Raw genomic sequence first — 25,658 nt, forward strand, 5'->3', positions numbered from 1 at the left:
CGTGTCGCGCCCGGTGTCCCTCCCGCGCACGGCCGAGGGGCGGCGGGTGCGTGCTCAGCGCGTGTGGCCGCGTGCAGGGGTGTGTCCGTTGCGTCGCTGACACGAGCTGCTGGGGTTCAGCCCCAGCTCTTGGCGCCGGCCATAACCCGTGGGCCTAGGCCTCTAGGTTGGATATTATGAAAAATTTCTTCATGGAAAGGGTTGTCAGGCATTGGAACAGGCTGCCCAGGGAAGTGGTGGAGTCACCACCCCTGGAGGTGTTTAAAAGACACATAGATAAGGTTCTTGGGGACGTGGTTTAGTGCTAGAGTTAGGTTATGGTTGAACTTGATGGTCTTAAGGTTCTCTTCCAACCAAAATGGTTGTATGATTCTCAGGGCTCTCCCCCGCCGTGGGCTGAAGGCAGCCGCGGCTTGGCCCTGAGGCACTGCTGCCTTGGCACAGGCCATCTGCCCCACCCTCACCTGCGGCACGGGTGTTGGGTAACAGCTTAGGAGGTTTAGGGTCTTTCTCCAAACTGCCATAGTGTTATCCCTGTAGCTCATATCTGATGAAAGCTGTGAGGAACATCATCCAGAGGTGAGGTTCTTCACCCAGAGGATGCTGGACACTGGAACAGGCTCCTCAGGGAGGTGTCACGGCCCCAAGCCTGACAGTGTTCAAGAAAAGACTGGACAAGCCCTCAGACACATGGTGTGAACTGTGGGGTTGTCATATGCAGGGACAGGACTTGGGACTCGATAATCCTTGTGGGTCCATTCCAACATGGAACATCCTGTGATGAGGGCCTAGGGCAGCCTCACCAGCTGTGAACCACACCCACTGTGGTTTCCAGTGGGGAATGCAGCACGAGGTGATAGAGCAGTGTGAGAAATGGCTTTGGTGAGCAATTAACCCACCTAAATTCTGTATTGCCTCCAGAATATGTTCCTTGCCACTGACTTTAAAGGCAGACTAAGGTGAATGCAATTATCTGGCCCAGAATTAATCCAGTCCCAGCTGTATCAAAGCACTGGAAGTTAATAGTGTGTTAGCTCTGAAATGATACATCTTCGTATACTGATGTGTACATATAATCCATGTATCTGTTCCAAGCCAGCACAGGGACTGCTAATGACTTGTGGGTGCATGGGTAAAATTAATTGTGCTTTCACATAGTTTCTGATGTTGTTTGATGTTTCTATAAGCAAGAGTTTTAAGAAATCCTTTTTTTTTTTTGAGAAAACTGGTGAAAAGGTGAAGTTCATCTATTGACATTCTTAGATGTTAGCATAGTAACAGAGATAGGGCACCTAGGCCATTTGATCACTTTGTAATTCAATGTTCTTCTCTAAGCTGTTAAGGATACGCTTTCTTCATCTAAAACCTCAGAAGTACTTATTTTGCTACCAAAATCCTCTTTCTAGTACGACTGGAAAGTGTGCCAACAGCAGGGTGCTTCTGCTTTCTCAAAATGACTGCCATGTCATCCCTCTCCTCATTAGAGTGCTCCAGATTAATCAGTGCTGAGATGGAATCCTTTAGGCTACCAGGCTACCTTCAAACATTTTTACTTAGAACCAATTTGAAATGCAGTTTAGCTACTACCAGCTGCTAAAGTCAAGTCCGGCTACTCCAAAAGTTGATGACTGTTCCCTGATATTTGTCTCATTTCACTCACAATTCCTCTTTCCCCAAAACATCCTAGCAAAGTTCATTTGCTCTTCAGGTTGGCTTTCATAGTGCTATTACTATAAACAGACATTAATTTCTTAATACTGTGTTTCTATCTGTGCATTTTTAGAGACAGAAATGTTTTATTTTTGTTTGCTTTTCCCTGCAGCACTTCTAGCAATCTTCATTCTTGCCATGTGTTGCCAAAAGCAGAAGTTAGTCAGCTTGAAAAAGGACATAAGAAACAGCTCTGGTCAAGTGTTTGAATGAGTCATCTGCAGAGGAATTGGAGTTAATGGCGGCAGGACATCAGCTGTTCTCAGTTTTTGATCACTGTTTTCGGAACCTGCACTGGGAGGGGAGGAAGGTCTGCGAACTACTTGCAGTCTGACAGAAAATGAAGTAGAGAGAGAGGCCCAATGTCAGGTTTAAGCTTGCCTTGCAGTAGTCTGCCCCTCTTCTGGAAAATTCATGTCTGTAAGTTGAAAACTGACATATGCTTGGATAACTACCAATTAATATTGATACATAACTTGCATCAAGCAACAATATGGTGGCAAGAAAGTAAGTAAAGAACATAAGGCTATCAATCGAGAAGGATGTTGATCTTACATGCTGTGGATCATCACCTTCCTAAGCCTTTTATAGTGGTGTAGAGACTGCACAAACCCCAATCTGTATGTCATTGTCAGCAGAAATATTACCAGGTATGTGTGTGTTAGCCTGTTTTCCTAATGAAACAAATCTTACGCAACCATGTTGGCCATCAGCCTCACTGCTCAATAACTTCTTGGCCAACGTCAATCAAACTTGATAGCAGGTTAAGACATAAACAAAGTAAGTTACAGCTTCTGTAAAAGCTGATATATAGACAGCCCGGAGGCCCAAATTTGTGCAATCACTGAGGGAAATGTAGTCCATACCCAACCCCTACTCATTTTGTTTGACAGAGCTGCTGTCCAACCAACATGCACACGGTTCCAGATGAACCATGGGACACCTCCTGGCCCTGGAGAGCCATGGATGCAGAGTGGCTGCTTACGGGGAAGAACATGGGAAATACCCACAACATCTTGAAGCTGTTACTACAATACAAACTTCTGCAAAGTCGAGGCAGAGTACTACCATGGAAGACAGAGTACAGGCTGGGAATTTTTACCAGAAAAGACTTCCCATGAAACATGACTTCGTTTTTGCTCTAGACTTTTGCTGACTATTCCCTGACTTCGCTGGGTTATTTTCTTTCTGAAGAGACTTGCTAGAATTAGATAACCAAGGTTATAGTACAGAGTCCACTCTCCCTAACACACCTGCCAAAGATGCTAAACGTACAAACAGGTCTATCTGCATAACAAATCAATGCACTAAATCTGCCTGAAAGGTGTGTGACTTTTTTCGTTTGTTTTTTTTTTCCAATGATGTATAGCACAAAGAAAGGAAGAAAGAAGCTGCAGCAGAGCAAGGGAGTTAAATGATAAACCCACATTCAGATAAAGGAATAAAGGGGAAGCTGAAATACAGAACTGAGAAAACAGGACACAGGGAGCGGGCAGGAAGGAGGCTGTTGGTGGCTGGTAAGGGGAGCTGCTGGACTTGGGAAGCACCTGCAGGTCCGCCAGCAGCCTTTATTCTCACACTTGCTTGCCCTCAAAAAATGTTGGGCTAGATGACAGGGTCTCACATTTAGGCAAATTGCTTTATAAATACATATATGTCTGGATGAGGTATCTGAATGTTTTAAGTTAAACTGAATTGAATGGGAAGGTTTTGGTAAGATTGGAGGATCCCTACCTGTATCCCAGATTCCTGCTATTACTTCCGTCATTCCACAGAGCTGCTATACAATTTGTTCAAGGATGCTGAATTGCCAAAATCCAGGTGTTCAAGACACCTTCTGAACATGGATGCTCTACAGAGGAAATCTGTTCCTTTGCTACAGCCCAATGTCTTCAACACTGGGTGATCTTCCAGGAAGAGATGTTTAGCAACCTCTGCCCTGTGGGCAAAAATACACTCAGGAGGTGATGTGTACCAAACAGCTGGCATTAGACCAACGCCTGGCTGAGCCTGGATGCTCATCCAAATTCTGTCACCGGCTATCAAAAAAGCAATAAAATGCAGCTATTTTGCTATGAAGAAGCAATTACCATGCTAATAGACTAACTGCTTACCTCTTTGGTTCAGCACATACAAAAAATCTCAGGAACAGAAATTTGAGAAAATGAAATTAAAAATGAGGACCAGAGAAAAAGAGAGTCACTATCACCTGGCCTATCAATCTCTCCCATAGCTTTGGATCCTCCTGAAGCCACTTTCAGACCCATTTGGAAGAGTACAAATCTTCAGAGATGGATACATTCTCTGTAGGTTTGGGGGGTCAGGGGATGGGGAGATAGCAGCAGCTGGATAAAGGAGAACAAAACCAGTGCTCCCACAAGCAGAAAGGCAGAGCTAAGCAGAAAAAACCTCTGCAGTGCTGCTGCTTGAGGTTATTTGGGGGCACTGATAGAGTAGGGGACAAAGAGTATACATCACAGAAAGACAGGCTTCATTATTTCCACTGGTCGTGGAACAACTCATTTTTAATTGCCATACCAGAGTCATTTGGCCACAGAGTTCTAGTCTATGGCAATTAAGAAAAACTACACATCTCAGCACTTTCAATCAATTAACATTGCTTTGTAAGGCAGAACCATTTTGGTCATCTTCAGGATAACACCACTGCTTTTAATAGATTGTTTAAAACTGTTGAACCAGGCAGTCAGGGTTCAGAAAGGAGAGGCATCAATGTTCACTGCTTGACATCAATTACTGCGTACTGCTGCCAGCTTTCTGTGTGGATAAAGCCTCTGGCCATTACACTTCTGTGAGACACATACTTCTTTTTGTTTTAAAAGTCCAGTAAGATGGAGAGTTAATTACTCAGTGAATGGTATAATAAATGCTTAAGAACAAACTGCACAAATAAACGGAAGTGCCACATTCTCACAAAGGCTAAGAAATTAATATTTAATATGCATCAAAGATTTTATTTGCATTAACTGAAGATTCAAATATTAAAATAAGTCTACATTAAATTACAATATTAAATATATTTTAAATACAATAAACTAAATGTGTTTAGTTTGTAAACACAAAGGGAACAAAAATAATTCAGAAGAATGCAATACAATTAATGATACCAGATGACAGAACAAGGACTTTAATCTGTAAATCCACAAGATGTCAACTCTTAGCAATGTTTAAGAAGAGGTGGTGGCTTTTTAATCGATGCACAAACCCCATGTTACATAAACTTAGCTAGGTATCTCTCAAGAAAATATTGCTCAGTTAAATTCTCATTTATGCCATGATCAAAACTCCTTTGGTAGCTCTTTTTCAGAATGAATCACACTAGTATGCAGATCCAGAAAGTAAACAGAGTCTCGTAAGTATTAGAACAAAAGGTGCCTTCCTTATAGTCACAATTATCATCTAGCAGATCTACAGTGTCTTTCATTCTTTAATTCAAATCAACTTGCATATATACAATATGTAACAAAGTACTCACAAAATCCTCAATCTTTCAAGACAAAAAACTATGCTTTCACAATATCGAGACCATAAAAGTCATCTTTAAGAAAAGATTTTGTTTTTTAAAGTGGAGCACACTGTACAGTAGTTTCCCTGTATGTTATTTTCAAGGCAAAACTAAATGTTACGGCAATTACATGAACAGTGATAAACACCAGTTGCCCTAAAATGAGGTAGGGCCTCTTTGACTCAGATCTAATCTTTGCCACCCATACCAGCAGAAGTAGTAATAAAATAATAATCCATATCTTAGCTAAATAACCCAACAACTCACTACACACATGAACGCAGTTGTCCTCTTGGCACTTCAAGGGTCTCACTTCAAAACCTGATTTATCCAAACCAGAATGAAGCTTAAAATCATTTGAAAGAAAATTAATTGAACACAAGTTTAAGGGTTTTCATGGTGCATAATTTCAAAAATTCAGTGTATTTCAACAACACTGCTTGTAAATAAGTGTTCATCAATCAAGGGTTTTTTAAAAGTTACCCAAGTTGTCACTGTAGCTAAAGAATGCAGCATATAGGGTCTTTATGGATGCAGTTAGGAACACAGAAATGAAGAAACGAGACTTGCATCCAACACAGAAGTATTTCTCACACAGGTGATTTTACTTTTCCATCTGACTTCAATGACATTGTTAAACAAAACTGTAAAACTAAATTTTGAAGAACTTGAAAGAAAAAAAGAGTAAAAGAAATAAAAACATGACATTGAAAATTAGTAAGGAGTCTTGACAAGGATGATCAATTAACGTGTCATTTTGCTTCTCTTCCACAGCAGTGCATGCAGCTGGTTGAATAATATACTACATCAACCTGAAATCTGCGAACAGGAAAGTCTGGAACAGCATAGGTATTTGGTGTCCTGAAGATACATGTGAATGATTTTGGTTTTTATTTTTTGGGTTTTTTATTTGTTTTAAATAAAAGTATTTCTTCTCCATTATGCAACATAGTGGTACTGATTGGGGTTGTCTTTGTCTCTCTCCATATAGTCTCTGTCAATGAGAGATTCAATCCTCTTTTTCAAGTCTCCAGGCTACAAGAAAAGATGAGATTAGTATAACAGTAATATAAATGCAAATATATTTTATTTTTAAAGAATAGGAGTGCTAACAGCTACATAAGAAAATGTGCCATAATAAATATCTAAATATAATTTCCTACTGATACTCTAGCTTATTTCTCTTCACACACTCATTTTAATACCTTAATATTTGGATTTGATTCAGACATATTTCACATTTCTTACTTTTACGGGCAATCTCAATGGAAAAATATATTACATATTTTTAGGATGGTTGGAGAAACAAAATCAGTTACCTTTACGGGAAATTTCAGTTGATTATACAATTCAGAAACAAGGAGATTATGACCAAGAGTCTTTCTCATCTTCATTATTCGTACAATAGCAGCATCAATCTGATATTGCCTGTCTTGAAATACTCTTTCAGTTGTGCTGACCTGTTCCTCAACCTGAAGAACAATACAACACCACAAATCATATCACCCTTTATTGCTATCTTTCATCAATTACATTTCTATAGTTAACCTTTACAATGAAATGAAGCTTATGTATTCTTATTCATCTTCGAGACAGGCACATGCATTACCGCATGCTAAGAACTAAGTGGATAAAGCAAGCCAAAGATAAAATTAAGGATAATATAAAAAGAAAAAAAAAGTACATCTTATTTTAAATCTATTTGATAAATTTATCTTAAAAACTCACTTCAGATTTTTGGGAGAACACTTAATAGTTTGACAGCCCAAATACAGTAGTCTTTTGTAACAAACTGATCAACTCCAATTTGACTTCTAGGGATTTCAATATGCAAAGGCAAAAAAGAAACACCTCAGTGTTAATTAGAACAAGTCACCTTGTGTCAAGAATTGGGATTCAAGTACAATAAAGACATCCACTGCAAAAACAGAGACAAACTTGACTTTAATAAGTCTCTTAACCACTAAATAAAGAAGTGACGTGGTGACATTTGATTCATGAGTTCAGTACAGTACCCACACTTCAGCCATACTACCAAAACTAAGATGGACTGAAAAATCTACAAGGTCTTATCAATTTTAGGCATCTGAATTTGCAAGCATGGGAAGAAACCTAATTTGTGTCATTTTCAGTGAGTTTTAAAATCTTTAGTGCCTCTGCGAGTCATCCTGACTACTAAAACCATTAAATATCTGCTTCCTTTCTCCATATGCAAAAACTGTGAGAAGAAATGCAGAGATTCTGTCTCTCCATGTGAGAAATGTGGATAAATAGTTAACATAAAGAGAATGAATGCAAAAAATAAATACATACTGTTTCCTTCATTTGGATTTGGTTGATCTTTATTCTAAACAACTTGTGCTTGAAATCACCATTAAAGATGAATTTATCTCCATCTTCTACATCCTTGCCCTTTGGATTTTTAATCAATACTCGTGCTTTTCCACAAGCTAAAGACTGCAAAGTTCTTCTTAATTCACTGTCCTCTGTGAAGAAGTTCAAAGTACAGGAGAAAGCAGAACAAAACATCAGCATGAAGAGCGTTATGTGATTAATCTAGAAAGACAATTGGAAAGTTACTGGTTTTATGTTAATACCTTCTTCCAGCTAAGTTCCAATTAGGTAACAACTTACAGCCTTGGAGCTTGGTCTCACATCTTTCACAGGTAAGTGCTGAGAGCACGCAGAGAATTATACATGTCAGGAAGACAGACTCAGGCTCATCTCAGTGAGCTTTCTATCCATAAGTAGTTTCAGAAAAGATTTCACATTCATGTGAGCCTGGTTTTATTGCTTTAGTTTTGTTTGGTAGTAACAGGACTTTAGAAGAAAAAAAATCAGTTGATGGCAAGAAGCTCAAGCCACCCATTTTATGATTTCATCACTATTTTTAACACACAACAGATAATATATTATAAAATAAAAAACCAGAAGTCTAAATTGATAAGATGCTTTGTGACAAGGCAGAGCTGACAGCTATTATGGACACAAACTTCCCCCACAACAGGAAAGTAGTAGAAACAAGTGGGTGAGGAAAATTTTATCTAGTATGATTTAAAGCTAAAAGCATTTGGATGAGTAGATAAAATGAAGTCTAAAACATTCTAATAATGATATTGTGAAGTCTTGTATCAAGATTTTGCATTACAACAGCCTCTGCAGTCTGTGAAGGAAAGTATTCTACAATATAAAATTATCACCGAATGTGTTGGATCTCCTGAACAGAGTTTTAGTCTAAAAATTGAAAGAAAGGTTTTGTGATCTAGTGCTGAAGTACAGTGTAGCTAAGTAAAAGACTAACACTTACTATTTCTAAAATACTTTAACTTTCACACCGAGCGATCTCTTCCTTTTTTAAAACTTCCATCTGTTTTATGATGACAAAAAACCCCTTTAAACCACATTGACTAAACAGGCATTTATGATGTTGAGTTGTGGTTTTGCCCAAACAAAGAATGATGTTAAAAACTCTTGGTATACTTTGGAGCTTTGCTTCTGCCCTGCATGCTAAGCCACAGGTCACAGTATGCCAGAGGGAAGGAATCTGCAATTACCTATCAACCACTGAAATAAATGCAAAAACTACAGCTCCTAGAGGCTTTATTGATAATGAGTAAGGCAGGTAAAACCATGGAGTATATTTGGACAACACATCTCAAAGAAGCACAGTTACTAAAGAGAAGGCAACCATTCTTTCTCTGAGTGACAGTTTATGCATTTTCTAACTGTACCAGGGACAAGCTCATCTCTTTAAAGAAACTGTTGGTGATTTATTGTAACAGTGACTGGAAAACACAAGTTCCAAATATGGCCAGTTAATGCAGATGAAGACAGCAATATCCTAAAGGGGCAGAAATCCACGCGATGTTTTGTTTGATTTGTTGTTGGTTGTGGTGGTTTTTTTGTGTGTGGTTTTTTCTTTCTTTGTTTTGTGGTAGGTTTTTGGTGGTAGTTTTTTCAGCAATGTGGTTATCGCCCGTGCGGTACTGTTCTACTTGGCACAAAGAAAATTAATGAGTGTGACTTTTGACACCCTACAGGGCACTGCTCTTCTTAACAAACCAGTTCTAATGTAAATGGGGTACTCCTGCAGCAGTAATGGAAAAACAGCTGGGCAAGCTCTCTGTACAGCTCCATTGAAAATACTGCCTTGAATCACCCCCAAATGACAGCATTCTACAACACATAGTTTTCAAAATATAATATTTGAAACTGTAATAGAACAAAAATAATCTGTACGCACAGCCTTTAACGCTTCTTGAATTTTAATAACTGCAATGCTATGTTTTGTAAATCTAAAAGACTGTTAGTAGTACCATGTGCTACATAGCTCTTACTATTAATTTTGTGATGCATCTATTTTATCCACACTAGGAAGTACCTGCAGTGTCTTTTCCTCATGTCTTTTGGTGTCTATATACCATTGGCTCATAAAGTTTGTCCTAATAATCATGGCAAATTTCTTAAAGTTAGGCCTTAACATACCGAATCATAATTGGCAATCACTCAAGTAATAAATTTAAGAATCAAAAAGTATTCTTCCTACCTACACCAGTGGCCATTTTAATTTCTTCAAAACTGAATTCATCTCCTTCATTAAACATAAGCAACACTAATGTCTGAAAGAGCGATACTTGAAATTCTTTCTTTCCCTAAAAAAGAAATATCAAATAATTAGAAGTAATATTCAGAGCATTTACTGTTCTATCTCCCAAATCTGACAAGTTACAGAAGCTATACATTCTTTTTTTCTATATCTAGAAGATGTGCATTTGAGAATGCCTAGCACACAAAAGAATCTGCCTGAATGCAGTATTGAGGAAACAGGATATTTTTAAAAACCTCTTTTTTTGCTCCTCTAACAGTAGCAATACAGCACACAGTAGAAGCTCATTAGAATGGCCTTATATTTACTTCACATAATTTACTTAGTTTTAATCACAACATGTGAAATTCTGGCTTTGCCACCATCAACAGCGAATCTCTTCATATTTCACTCAAGTTTCATTTTATAGAGATGAGCAAATTAATGCAAAAGAAATCTTGGAGTTGGATCAAATATGAAAAAAACCAAAATATAATTTGGTTTACTATGATACAGAGTGACAGTATTATCAGTAGCACAATGTCTGTGCAAACAGGCAATGAAAAAGGACATAAATCAAACCCCTCAGACAGATGTAAATGCTTCTGTCAATCCACAACTACAAGCCTATCCAACTGTTACATAGTGTCTAAACCTCTAAGTTTCATTTTCACAATGAGTTAGTAAAGGAATTCAAGTTTTTTTTGTCTTTGCCCTGGCTCAATTAAGCTGCAGTATTAGCAAGGCAAGACATTCCATGAGATGAAACAAAACCACATTAAGAAACAATGTGGTTATTTAAGACTTAAATAATTCAACAAGCATTTAAATTTTAACCACAGTCATTACATCACTACATGCCCTTCAATCCCTTTTTGTATCAATGAAGCATCCTACAAGTGTCACCAGTATTTCTATGATCAAAACAATTCCATATTAAAATAAAAATATGCCGCTTTTTTTTAAAAATCAATTTCCTGCTTTATTATAACCTTCTTTATTTGAATGAGCAACAGCTCCTATCAAACAAACACAAATGTTAACAAGAAATATCACATCATTCTCTTCCATTAGCTAGGTAGTATTTCAGTTTAACTATAAAAAGCCTACGTTCTATACAAAATAACAGTATTGAATTGCAATTGTTCCTCCAGAAAAGTGTTACTACCTTTATAAAACATGCAATACATGACTGGACTCCAAACTATTGGCTTAAATTTTATCCCAACAGGCTAAGCATTAAACAAGCAAACTTACTTCCTTAAATTCTGCCTTCAGGACAGCATGCCCTAGAGTGGTCTGCCACTGAAGCTTTCGACCACTGTGTTTTCCCAGGTAAAAGGTTTTAAATACCTCTTGAAGCTTTATCATCTGTAAAGCAAAGAGACAGAAAAATTTGTTTATGTTAGACTAGTACAGTGATGCCAGACGATTTCACACATGTAATTCACAGAATCACAGAATGTTAGGGATTGGAAGGGACCTCGAAAGATCATCTAGTCCAAACCCCCTGCCGGAGCAGGAATATCTAGATGAGGCTACTAATTTCTTTAGTTCTCCTCAACAATGTTTCATAGTAGGTGTTTTCATGTGAAAAACTAAATACAAAGAGCAAACTTCTGCTCTCAAGTACTCGCATGCTATTATGCACAAATCAAAGTCTCAATTGTTGTTGGTTTTGTCTGTCTGTTTTAAATAAAAGTAACATAACCTCCCAGTAAAGGGTTTTAAACCTCAAAAATACATACCAGTTTTGTCCTGAACTTTTAATCTGACCAGGGAACCACAGGACAAAAAGCATACATCTTACATCTATACACTATTACCATCTACTCCCAAGCTCTTCCTTTAGTTTGTCCTATATAGAGTCAAGTATGATTCCAGTACTTTATATCCTCTTATATGCCAAGTAAGGGCTTTTTACCCCTCCATTTTCATGATGTTTTGCTTAGGTTGGATCCTTCCAAAGTAGCCTACTGAGGAAATGATGCCAGGGAAGCAAAAGCACAAAAGCTTTCACAGCTTCTGAACTGAATGGGAACGTTGGTACCACCTCTGGCCTCTGCAGTGCTTCCCACATTTCAGATGTAGCCAAGTATTGCAGGAAATAGGACTGCAAATACGTATTTCAACATCGATCACTAGGGTAGGAGCTTTGCAAAAATCTCTCAACTTTGAGGCAATCCTTTTTCAGGCAAATGCCATTTAAATGCAGGGGCTAGTTCTGTGAGACACAATGCAAGGAACGGAGGAAGGATCATAGAATCATAGAATAGTTTGGGTTGGAAGGGACCTTCCAAGGTCATCTAGTCCAACCCCCCTGCAGTGAGCAGGGACATCTGCAACTAGATCAGGTTGCTCAGAGCCCCGTCCAGCCTGGCCTGGAATGTCTCCAGGGATGGGGCATCCACCACGTCTCTGGGCAACCTGGGCCAGTGTTTCATCACTTACAGAAAAAAAAGAATGCGCAGTAACATAACTATTGGCTAGATCAAAATGCCTAACTGATGTAGTTAAATTAAATTAACTAAATTAAGGCGAACTGTCCAGTTTTAAGTGATTGACTGCAGTGTTAAGTAGGACACTGCTTTTATTTTAATACTAATTTGATATTATTGTTATTATTATTAAAAAGGTAAAGAACACACTAAGTGAAACAATCATCTAAAAAACATAAGTGGATTTTATCCACTACATTTTTTGCAATTTTGGAATATTTAAACCCTTTAAATATCTAGCAGAAAAACATTACATCAAGGGCATTAGTTCACCCTATATGATAGTGATTATGATTCCACTCCATAAAGTGCTTTTAGAAGAATTCAAACACTAACCTCTGAATTTAAGTGGACTTCCATAGGTGTATAAGTTGGCCAATATCCCATAGTTAATATATTTACTGTCAGGTCTATATTTCCTGGATCGCTTTGGTTCTGCATATACTAAAATACAAGAGACAAACATCATTTAGGTATACCGTCTGCATGCTAAATTAGAAAATACATATATTTAAGTTAAAAAATTTAAATTAGGATAATAAAGAAAAATTTCTACAGGCCACATCCTTGGTTAGACATGCTCTACTAGGATTTTGAATGACTATTTAATACCCCTCTCCCCAGTTTCAAATCACAGCAAGTGTTTGGAAGTAAAAAAAAAAAAGAACAACGTGCCTCCAAGTATCCTAGACCACTGCATTTACAGGATATTAAGGTCAAAGAACTTCAATCACACGCAAATAAAGCAAAAGAAAAGCTTTTGATCAGAAGCCAGGGTGAGAACCGTAAGACCAAAAGGATCCCCTGGGACTTCCAGATGTCTGCTAGAAAACACATTTTCATAAAACTTAAGCAGAGCATCAGTCAAGCCAGGGCTGCAAAGTCTGTGACAGAAAAGTCACTAGAGTACTTCATTACAGGAGCAAGTGTCCTGGATCAGATCTCTACCCCAGTATCCTGTCATAAATAATGCCCCAAAACAGGTACCCAGTGAGAAGTGCAACAACAGGGAGAGCATATACAGTATTTCCTCCAAGCGTTCCCTTCATCACTGGCAGTTTGGAAGCTTTGGGGCTGAGACATACATGGCTTCTGTGCACTTGGCAAGCTCCAGGGAGTGTCTCTGGTGTGGGTCACTCACAGAGAATTCAGAGCAGCAACAGTTTACAGAATGAAGGGATATGGACTTTGAAGTATGTTAGACAACTAAATCACTATGTGGTATTTAGACTCTAATTTACTTAAAAAGGAAAGAAATAAAACTGTAAAATAAGTCTATCTCTGAATAGATAAACAGTAAATAAATTACGTTCTGCAAATAGAACTATAAATAGACTCTTGTTACTATGACCAGGACCTGCTCAAAAGCTGTTTAATTTTATTTTAGCTTAATCCAAGGTATAACACCATTAAGTGCTTCCCCATCCCTACTGAAAGTTTAGCACAAACACAAGCTAGAAGTACCTGCTTAAACTGAACCATGACATCTTTTGACAGTTCCATGTCCTTGAACATGCCCTCCAGTTTGCTGGTAAAAGCAGCGCCACATTCTGTCACACAAATTAAAGCAAAGATCCCACAATTACAGAACAAGCAATAAAGGTTTAACCCGAGACAGCCGAGTCAGGTTTGCCGGGGTCCAGAGCACCTGCAACTAGGTACATGTTTTAAGGATTTTGCTCCTCTGTAGGTACATTAAAGAAACCAGTCATGTATCTCAGAGGTCAGCCCAATAGTTCTCACTGAGCACAATGAAAATTGTGATATGCTCAGCTGTTACTTAAAATCTGGCTTGTCACTTCTTAAAGCATAAGAAAATAAAGATTCCAAATCACAATAAATAAAAATTTAACACTTCTGAAGACGCCTACCATGTTTAAGCTTCGACAACATGGACTTCTCAGCATCTACTGATGCGCTTTTCCCAACCAAGAGTCTTTTGGCCAAGTCTTTCTTATAAAACGCCTCAAAAACATCTTTACCTGTATGGAAATTGAGACAAAAATAAAATACAACTGAAATCATACATTCTATTTTGCATAATTGCACTTCAGGTTTCTGAAAGAAGCCTTTCTTGAAAAAGATGTAGACAGCTTGTTCATTTAATATTTTACTAACATATTTTGAAAATTTTTAACTTTTTTTTTTTCTCCCTCCCCCAGAATCATGGGCTGCCTTGTATTTCCCATTGGAACAGCTGCAAATCACGTGAAATCATTCTGAGATCCAGAAGAACATTTTCCTTCTGGTGGTCTGAGTTATTAAAAAAAAAAAAAAAAAAGAAAGAGAAAAAAAGAAAAAAGAAAAAGGGTTCCTATGTATTAAAGAAATCATCTTCAAAAGCCCAAGGTGAAAAAAAAAGTCACAAGTCGTCTTGTTTTGCCAATAGCCTTTTGAAATAATTAAGTCATACAGGCACCCACAGAATTTCACACCTTAAACCACAACTTCCACAAATCTTTTCTACTGAGAGTGCAAAGATACCAGCAAGTTGTTTCACTTTTAAGAGGAAGAAATTCAGTGTAACTCAAGGCACTATTTGTGCTGCTACAGTAGCCCCTCTTAATTCCTTGCAAACACCTTCCAATGCAGCGATTCCTCTGAGACTCTTCCTTCTTGCTAGGGAACAGATTGCCTTAGCATATTGAATTACTGAGTATACTGCTTCTTACAGAACTTGGTTAGAAACTGCTTATATAGAATTCACCTAGCATAAGTTAAGTTTGCTTAGCATAACTTCTGCAAGCTGTATAAGTGAAAAAGGCCTCAGAGTCTTCGAGCTTGAAGATAAGGGGAGCTGTGTCCCTGGAGATAAGTAAAGGAACAGAACGGTGCCTAACAGAAGAATGTTTTGGCAGTTACCAAGAATTTATATTCTCCAGCTGCAGGTGCAAAATAGCAACTGAAGGTCAGAACTTTAACTGACAGCCTGTCTGATGAAAATGTAGAGATCCAATGAAGAAAGGGGAGATCCCAGACTCTCATTTTGCAATTGGCTTGGAATGACGTCCAGGGGATGGGGACTTGGACTGTGGGGGTATAATTGTCCAAGTGTTTTTCTGCTGAGGATCCCTCTTCAGGTGGCACCCAGCTTGATCTGCTCTGCATTGTACCTTGCAAATAAATTATTTTAGAAGAATTTCTGGAATCCACGTCTGTGTCTCTGCTATGGGAAAGCTATAGTAAATAAACTTCCTTCACACTTCTCCATCCTGCCCTCTGGTAAAGTGTTGTTTTATGAAACAGCATCAAGATGCTATCAAAAAGTCAAATGCCCAAAAACTAACCACTAATTACCATCTGCTCTTGAAAAGGACTTTTATGCACTCGATAGCTCAAAATAAATTTGAACTCTCAGCTCAGTACTACAAAAAAACTAAGAGAAAAGAAGTCGCTTGAAGTTTCAGATTTAACAGAGATTAATCTCTTAGGCTGACAAATTGCCAGTGACAATGTTTTCATTCACAATCTCCATCCACTAGCCTTTGCATTTGACAAAAATCATGATGCAAATGATACTGCCTTGTGACTGATTTCTTGTCTGCTTTCCCATTATATTGTACCTGGTTTGGATTTTATGAGAAAAGAATCCCACAGCTCTCAGGACAAACTAATACAGAATTGGGTAGTTTCTGCCTGTTCCACCCCAGCCCAGCACACATGCCCCACTTCCCTCAAAACATTGACTGTGCATCTCTATTGGACACAACCACATATTTTTTTCTAATATTCAACCTAGCAAAAAAAAAATTCTTCTAACACATTCAAAGTTTTTGCTCAGATAAGGACATACATTAGGGAAGTGCATTTCAAAAGCAGTAAAACACAGCAACAGCATTTTCTCCCATCATTCTGAGCCCTCCTCTGTGTTCATTCTCAGGCATGATGAGACAACTCATTAGTTGCTGGGTTTTCATGTACTTTGCACCTACGACCACCAGGTGGGCAAGGAAGACAAAATCTGTAGAAACCTTTCTGAAACATTAGAGGAGAGGTTTTGGTAACAGATATGGCTAATTTATGTGGAAAAACAAACAAACAACAAACTTCCCCCAACATTTCTAACTCTCAAGTTTCTTCTCACAGATTGTAAAAACTCTGGAACCTGCCAATTTCCATAGGACAAGTTTGTCCTCTGTGGTATATTCATTGTGCTCCTTTAGATGTAAGACAACCTGAACATAAGACCACGTTTAGCAGAAACTTAGCTAAAAAAAGATCTCTTACATTCAGAGGAATACAGTTCTGTGAGTAGCAAGGAAAACATTTTAAATTGCATCAACCATCAACAGATATTTCTTACCATGAATAAACCTAAATATGATCATGATTTTGTCAAGGATTCTTTCCAGCTCCTCATCTGTTGCTTCTTTATTACCAGCTCTTAACTTGGAATCCACATATTTTGCTACAAATAAATAAAACAGTTTAATAGCTTAAAAAAATTTCTAAAATCATCAACTTAAATGCCTCCCACTTGAAATATTACTACATATTAAAATATAGGATAAGTGCTAATATTTCTATTTTCTGTTTCCCATCCCTGTGTTCAGTGGAATGACAGAGCCCTATTGTACTACTGCCATAACGGAAAAATATCACAAGAAGGAACTATCCAAGAAAAAAAGAGAACACAGTAAAATCATTAAAATTAATGCATTCAAAGTTCCCATATTTTATATTATAGCCATAGCAAGCACATTACTTGTTGAAAGACAATGGTTTGGAGGCGTACAATGCACATGGATGTATTTTATGAGAAACAGAAACAAAACAACACAGAGGACTATATTTTGTAGACCTTTAACACATCTCTCAAGCTCTTTGGTAGGAACACACCGAAATTTAAACAGAAGCAAGTTAGCAGCTTCAGAATGCCAGAAATAAGGTTAAGCCATGAGTTTAGCTAAGTATTTATTAAGTCACATTAGTATCCTTATACAACCTTCTGCACAAGAAGGAAACCTTTGCAGAAGCTGAAACACCACAATCCAGAAATAACAGCAGCCCATATCATGGCTTCAACCTGTATCACTAGGTTGTGAAATTTCTCTCTACATACAGCTGGTTTTGGAGGGAAGCTACAAAATAAACAGAATAAAGGCAAAAGAACATACAGAGGAAAAACAAACCACCAAGGAGTGAGATCCTCTCCCAGTGTAAAATGCCACAGCTCCAGTTTTGCTGCAGGCAAAACAGTCAGAACAGGGATAAACCCCGTAGTAGTACTTTTAAGATGGTTTTATTATTCTTCTCCTTAATGAGCACTAGTTCCCCTTTCAAGGTAACAAGATTCTTTTTTTCTCTATTAAAACTCCTTATATCTGAAGGCTTTAAAATTGTTCTCCCAACTTCAGCCTTCAAGTCAGACAGATGGGCTGTATTTTGTCCTTTCTGACAATGAACTCCTCTACTACCACAATTAAAACCAATCCCCTTTCTTTTTGCCACAGCTACTCTCCCCCCCTAACCACTCGCCCCACTGGCGGCATCAGCACGACGCTGTGGGAGCAGCTGTTAGCGCCAGGCAGCGTGCAGGCAGCGGGGCAGGGACAGCAGAGGTTGGCATGCTCCGGCAGGACGCTGCGAACAGCACACCCCAAGCTTTTCGGACCCGACACGCTCCCAGGTTCTTTTTTGCCTCATATCCCAAAACCAAGTCTCCTACAGCGGAAAGCGTACTGCACTAGCACACTGAGCAGCGTTATCTTATCATGCTTTCTATAGATTTGTTTGAAATATTTTACAGAAAAATATTTGTGTACCTATCAATTCTGCAGGCTTATTTGGTCTCTTGTTGATAAATGTTTCAAAGGACTCCTTCATCAAGTTTATAAATTTTTCATTTTTCTGAAAGCACACTTCTATGATATGGTCCACTTTATCCTTAAAATCTAGTAGCTCTTGCACCATATCCTTGTCCTTTTCAGGATTAACCACTATTGTTGTCCCAAAGTTCTGTAAAACAAACACTTTTGATAATAAAATACTTTTGAGTGCTACCTATCTCCCCCAACAGACACATTCACCCTTATAAAATTTATCATTAGAAAGAATAATTGTTTTTACAGGACTACTTAGGTGAATTCAAATTTTCAAAAAATGAGATGCATTGAAATTTAAAATAAAAACCCAGACACACATTAATGGATTTCAAATAGTAGCGTTTGATTGAAAGATTATACACATTTAAGACAAAAGCTAAAAAAACAAAAAAACAACAAAAAAACCAAAAAACGAACTACAGTAGGCATGACTGTATGATGTGCAAGTTTACAGTTAGATGCAGAACTACATGATTCATGCGAAAGAAATTATATGGAAACTGCCTCAGAAATGTTAAGCATAATGCAAAACTTTGCACTGCTTTCTTTAAATCCACTAGAGAGCTCTATTGATAAAACAGGTGGCAAAAATTCAACAGCTGCTCATCACTGCACGATTTCTCTCTCAGCAAGGCCTTAAAAACAAAAAAACCCTAGCTGACTTGCAGTAAAACAAAACTTTTCCATTGACAAGAAGCAGCCACAGACCTGACTTTCTTTTCTTGTGCCTACATTTATTATCTTAAAGTCAAAAATACAATACCAGTTATCTAGTGAAGTAAAATATCCTGCAAGGGAGGATTTTAACTTATTGGACAATTTACAATGGCTTAGGAACACTGATCAGCACCCTAGACAGAATGACCAGTTTTCCAAGGTGAGAAAAAAGGGAACACGTGCACAGTAAAAGCAGAACAATATTCAACTGGTGTGTTTTCATCAACTAAAGTATGTTAGCCACAACAACAGTGAAAGACAGATGGGGAAATCCCTCCCAAACCTCAGAATTTCCACTTCAATATCTAATTATCCACTGTGATCCTTCATGAGATCTTTGCCAAGTAACATTTCAGAGTGAAGCAAAGACAAACTCAAGGCTGCCCAAGGTCCTTAGATTCAATATGTATATCACAGAATCAGAGAATGGTTTGGGTTGGAAGGGACCTCCAAATATCATCTGGTCTATCATATCTTACACTTAACACAATTTCCCCTTCATTAACACAGCATTTGGACATCTCACAGTCTCTATCGGTTACATTCATAAACTGCAGGCATTCCCCCATTCTACAAATGGCAAACGGAGATACAGAAAGCTAAGTGGCACCTCTGAAATCATAAAAAGGTGACTACAGTAGAGCAGAGACCTTCACCCCAGTAATTTGGCATGCTCGCTGTGCTTTTTCTTAGACTGGCTCACAAGATAAAAGTTTAGTTCTAGAAGCCTCACTTTAATGCATCCAGTCATACAAATGTTTGAAAGGAGATTTACCGACACTATAGAAAATGGATTCTCAGCTTTTTGAGTCTGTAATTTCTCAAAAACAAAGCCATAAGGTATGATAAGGCAACTTAAAAACTTGCTGCTATGAAAGGAGAGGTTTTGGTCTTCCCTCCCTAATTTTCCTGCCTGTCCCAAACTCCTGCTTCTTTCCTTGGGCCAGCACCAGGACTTTTCTCTGAGCCTCTTTAGCTCACTAAATTGGCATAAAACTGACCTTGCCCAGATACCGTGTTAAAACGGATCACAAAAGAATCTATGGAGTGGCAGGCAGCACAAGGGTTATGTCAGGAGCATGATCTGAGAGCAACAAAGAAGGAAGATATTCCTTCTCAGCTACAGCAAACTGTTCAATTGGCCCAGCTGCCTATGGATCCGCGGACTGCATTTGGGGACACTGGAGGACACAATGTCCCACATGTGTGGGCTGGGCGCTGGTGCACCATGCAGAACTCCAGACATGGATGTGTAGGAAAGGCACCTCTGAAATGAACTGATATTGTGCACTTAGTCCTGAAGGCTGATGAACGCAGGGGCAATTCACAACAGAATTACCACATTGGGAATTACCATCTCCAGAGAGAAATACCTTCTCTGAAGCTTTGCTGCTTTCATCTTGCAAGTGCAAGTTCTCTGGGGCAGTGTACTACATGCATATTGTGCCTAGCAAAACAAACCTGAAGCACCTAAATATGACTTTGATGATGGATTACTCTTAAGAGGAGTATTCTGTTCAAAATAGCTTAAACATCCATCAGCATGGCTGTAGGTTGGTTACATCTAGCACTGCTAGCCTGCAGTAGAATAGCTACATTCTGATGTTCCACTGATTTTGCAAATATGTAAACAATTGAGTATATTTGTGGCAAAACACAACACCTCATACAATCCAGCATATTCTAAACATATATGCACGTTGCTCTATTTAAAGGCAAAACAAATCAGGATAACTTCTTGTATAACATTCAAATCTATGAGGAAGGCAATTTCCAAGTAGAAATATAAAACCAAAACTTAGGTGTTGCTGTTTCTCAGCATGTGACTGTTATTGGAGGGAAAGCATTAACATCCTTCCTCGTATTTGCTTAAAACAGAATTTCGACGCATACATCTACATATTATTCTAGGTTTTAATAGAAGAAATCTATGATAACAGCATAATATTTGATATTAATAAGAGATCTTTGAAATACCTTGATGTATTCACTCCAATGTTGCAAAAGGATCTGCTGCCCACCTTTTACCCGGCTGAACAGTTGGTACGTCTGGGTCAAATCTGATATTCTATTTTCATCGAGCAGGTTATCAAGTCCTAAAAAAAAGAAATTAGAAGAAAGAGCAAATTTGAATACAGTTGCATAAATACAGTTAGAAATAGATTAGAAAAATCTCTATGAAATACACCAAAAGACAAGACCCTCCAGTGTGTTTAAAAAGCATGAACTTTTAAAGACTAAGCTTCTGAAAGCAAGTGGTATGTTCAGGCTTAACATGTCCCCTTGTTTAAACTGGCTGAAATGATTTATGGTATCATATTTTAAAACTACTTCAACTGAAGTACTTTGCCAACAAGTTGTTGACTGTAAGCCTTTTACAGAAAGTATATGAACAGTACTTGATTTGAAGAGTACAGTTTTATCAAGAGATCTCATAGAACTTCTAAAGAATGTCAGAAAGCAGTAAGCTAAGTAAAGATACTTTGGAAGATTTTTTTCTGTGGAGTGGGGTGAGCCATCTTTTTAGATTAGGAATGTACTATGAATTGTCTATGCTCATACTTATGGAATAACACAAGACTACAAATTCCTTCCAAGCAACTTCTGCCTTTATCGATTCATCCAACATGAAACTAGGCCTTGGGCTAATGAATGGAGAAGCAAAGCTCAAAGCAAAACATGAAACATAACAGCTACATACACATTTTTATATTTGAGAATATGATGAACATAGTCTGAGTGTAATCAGAGATACATTGTCTGGTGTTGGTGACAGGTGCTTTAGTAATATGGGAGAGTAGCATCAAAGATTTATGGCAGTTTTTAAAATCCAGAAAGCTTGACTCTACACAGATTGACAATTCACATCATCAGTATAGCTGACTTTGTACAACTGTCCTAATTCACAAAACATACTTCCTTAATTCCAATTTTTAAACGGTATTAGATTACAAAGAATGTTCAATCACTACTGAATTATCTCATTTTCTACTATATTCTTCATCTTAAAAATACTGTCGCTGTATATTACAACTACTTACACGTTCAGAAAGGCAACCAATGTTCAAGAATTATGTCAGGTAAACTTTTGGGTGATATTTTGAGACATGTCTAAACTTTTAAGATATCAGAGGAATGGACATTCCTTAAAAGTATGCAACACAACAGGTTACAAAGTCTTGAATACATGTGACTGGTGTTCTTTTGACATTGAGCAGGGAATTCAGAAATGCCCATTCCTTCACATCCGACCATCACTGCCTATTCGTTTAAAGACACAAATACACTAACTGCTTTATTATAACTTGAATTATAAAATTTAACCTTCCCTCTTCCTCTGAAAAATGAAAAAGATATATAGGACAGTCCTCTGAGACAAGGCTTCATACAACTTCCAGAAAGCACTGCCACAGCCCTGGAAAAATTTTTGTACTCACAATGAAAAAAACCCATCAATATCTAGTCAATGGCAGTTGTAATAATACAAGAAAAAAAGTTTGTTATACATACTCTGCATTTTTAAGCTTTTTTTACCCCCTGACTACATCACATGCCTTCTCCTAAGGAACAAAACCTACAAAAGGCAGTATCATCTTCTACTTGCATGGAATACTAGGATGTCATAAGCAAATAACAATGTGCCCCGATTAAATGAATGCAGAAAGTTACGCACATCAAGTGATGCTGTGAGTCCATCACTTTTTTTTTTTCCTTTTTCCATTGGTGTTGGTTTTAAGTGCAATCATAGAATGCAAAAGCTGATCCAACAATACTACAAGCCCTACAACGTAGCAACTAGAAAAATGTACAAATCTCTCCATATTTACATGGATTGTACATACACATTATAAACCAAGAAAAAGTTCAGATTGAAACAAGATCACAAACTTTCTGGTTAAGCCTACTGATAAACAAATGTGTCACTGGATAATTTACTTAAAAATAACACTTGAATGAAAGAGCAAGCAAAATTGACACATATCAACAAAAAATTAATTCTTACCTTCTGCTTATTCTAAGCTTAAGAAGAGCTAAGATGGAGTGATCAGGCTTATTTTTATAAATTATTAAAAACAGTGAAATAACCTGATTATCACATAAAAGAAGCTATGACAGTAACTGCAGCTCTCATTTAGAAGTTGATATAATTCTAGGAAATATGCAGTTCCAAAGCTATAATTCCTAAGCCCACTGTTGCAAGTCAAAGAAGATTTTGGGGGTTTAGCAACCTTTACAAATATGGAATTATATCTTAGATATTTGTTGCCACATACAAAATTCACTCGTCACTGTGTAATGGTCATTTGGTTGGCTTTCTGTGTCTGTGGAAGTTTTTCCAACGGCTAACATACCTCCCCAAATAAAAGCTGTGGAGTTCATGGCTATTGTAGAGTAGAAGAATCTGTTGCTTATCAGAGATTACATTAATTAAAAAATACCTTTTTGCAAAATAGCTGATAAGTGTTCTCCTAGTAGCTGCTTCTCCACACAAGCAATCAGTGGTTTCCTAAATAAAGGAAGAAAAGTATATTAGAAGTATTAGAGTATAAGGGGATTTTGCCTCCTGTCACAGTATATTTGTGAATAACGCTGTAATACAAAAAAAAAGTCAAAAATTTTCTACTTAAAACAGTGGCTACAAATTAGGACCAAAATGTTGCATGTGATATAAGAAAGCAAGCAATAAACCATGTATGTAACTAAAAATGAAATTCAAGTTTGAATACTAAAAAGCAAGTTCTTACACTGTAGAAGAGAGAAGCTTAGATACCAAAAATCAATACAAAAATGTTTCTGTAAAAAGTCAAATTGATGTTTTCTTGGAAACAAACAAGCAAACAAAACCACAAAGCAAAACAAAAACCTCCAAGAGTTTGAACTCCAAAACAATACAACACATGCTGGTTATGTTCAAAACTCTCAGCTGTGTTATGCACCTATATAGGCGTCAATTGAGCTAGACCCACAAGACTCAAATTTGCAAAACATTTTAAATTTGTGCTTGAATCTTCCCTGCTTTTTACTATTAATGAAAAAAAAAAATTTAATACATTCACTTTAGACAGGACTGAAAAATAATGGCAAGTTTTCCTTTCTATGCTTTATAGAAAGGAAAAATAAATGTCTGAAGTGCAAAGGGATAATTAGTTACGTTTAAAATTCTACTGCTGCTTACAATATGACAACAAAAGACCAACTATTTATTTATAAATTTTATAAAACTGGTTCTCAGACCCTTAATTTATATATTCTAGAGCAGAAGTGCTTGATTTCTATTGATGGAAGCCTTTTACATAGCAGCATCCACTTTACGTTCCTACCTTTGCTAAAACATGACCTCTCCTGAAACGCCATACCAAGGATTTGCCTTACCTTCCATACAATACACAATTTCAGTCCCTTAATCTCAAAAGGATTAAATTACAATTTGAAAAGGTTCAGAGAAGGGAACAGAGACGATATAAGTAAGCAGCAGCTAAAACAGAAACAACTGCACGAGTTAGGACTCTTCTTTGTGGGCAAGAGATGACTTAGCAGGGGTACAGCGCATTGGCAGGCAGGGAAAAGGTGGAAGGGAATTGACCACTTTCCCTTCCAATACAAGAATTGGGGTCATCATTGATGGTACTGGGAGCCAGACCGACAACAAAAGGAGGCAATTTATCTTGTGGCTAGTGCACCAGTGGAACGCTTTGCCAAAGGCTGGGACAGATGGAAAAACTGAAGTGAATCCCAGTGAGACAGTGCAAATATTTGAAAGAGATCCAAACAAACCAAACCACAACTGCATTGAGAAAATACCCTGAGCTGAAAACAGACAGATCCAAGGAGAGGAACGAGACACCACATATATTTTTTTCTATTTTTTCCCCTCAGTGGTCATAAGTGAACATGAAATACCAGTTAGACACACACTTGGTCATAACGCATACAACCATTTTTATGGTCACTTCCAAATTCCCTGACATTTCCAACTACTGCTATCTAGAGCTGCTGACTGTCTCCAACAGAAGGAGAAGTCAAGGTTGTATAAAATACCATCTTTTATCCCAGCAGACCTATTTTGCCTACAGGGGAAGTCAGGACAATTCGTCTGCTGGAGACAGAGGCAGAGCAGTATTTCCTAACAAGCGGACAGACAGAACGAGCGTTTATCTTGACTGCTAGCTGATGAATGAGCCTGAAGGTACCTTCTGTATGGCCTGAAAAGTCATTGACCTCGGTCATCTACTGACTGCCCAGGGGACACGCTTATTCTGGTCAGCTCTCCAGAAGGAAGCACATACTGATGGGCTGAATAAATCCCTTCAGGGGCTGCAACAACACACTCTCCAAGTGTTGCACAAATCTGGTTTGAAGTATTCTGAATGGTGCTTCCCATGAGGGTTTTCTCCTGGAAGTATCATTTCCACCTTAAGATCAAACCTGGTAACTAAAGTGAACGTCCTTTCTGCTCTTTTCATGCACACTTGGAGAGACAGTATGACCTGAGGACAACTCAACAGCACATATGTTAAGAACTGCTGTTTCTTAATGCAAAGAAAGAAAACTAGTGCAAAGCCTTCTGAAAGTAGGTTTCTAAGCCTTTAACTAAGGACAAGATTCAAAACAAGGACTTGATGTATATCTAGACCAAAAATATAATGATATGAACCTATTTTTTAACTTAAACAGTAAATAAATATATACATGCTTCAATTTTGTGCACAGAAATAGTTCCATATAATTTAACGTGACTGATTTTGCCAGAAAAAGCTAGTCACACTGCAATCAACATTTACAGAAAGAAGATTCAGGTT

General features: G+C 37.8%; 1 protein-coding gene across 1 annotated transcript in view; it reads right to left on the bottom strand.

Annotated features, from left to right (window-relative positions):
* Positions 1–4,660: 4,660 nt before the first annotated feature.
* CUL4A (cullin 4A) overlaps positions 4,661–25,658 on the bottom strand; it is a 37,814-nt gene continuing 16,816 nt past the window's right edge. The window contains exons 9-20 of the mRNA XM_065641828.1: positions 23,298–23,365; positions 20,836–20,954; positions 18,082–18,274; positions 16,620–16,724; positions 14,188–14,298; positions 13,781–13,866; positions 12,653–12,760; positions 11,076–11,189; positions 9,780–9,885; positions 7,547–7,719; positions 6,553–6,705; positions 4,661–6,268 (exon numbers count right to left, since the gene is read on the bottom strand). Of these exons, the coding sequence (XP_065497900.1) occupies positions 6,173–6,268; positions 6,553–6,705; positions 7,547–7,719; positions 9,780–9,885; positions 11,076–11,189; positions 12,653–12,760; positions 13,781–13,866; positions 14,188–14,298; positions 16,620–16,724; positions 18,082–18,274; positions 20,836–20,954; positions 23,298–23,365 (1,432 nt within the window). The 3' untranslated portion in view covers positions 4,661–6,172. The remainder of the gene's footprint in view (positions 6,269–6,552; positions 6,706–7,546; positions 7,720–9,779; positions 9,886–11,075; positions 11,190–12,652; positions 12,761–13,780; positions 13,867–14,187; positions 14,299–16,619; positions 16,725–18,081; positions 18,275–20,835; positions 20,955–23,297; positions 23,366–25,658) is intronic.

The sequence above is a fragment of the Caloenas nicobarica genome, chromosome 1 (assembly GCF_036013445.1).
Source record: "Caloenas nicobarica isolate bCalNic1 chromosome 1, bCalNic1.hap1, whole genome shotgun sequence".
In the NCBI taxonomy this organism is placed as follows: domain Eukaryota; kingdom Metazoa; phylum Chordata; class Aves; order Columbiformes; family Columbidae; genus Caloenas; species Caloenas nicobarica.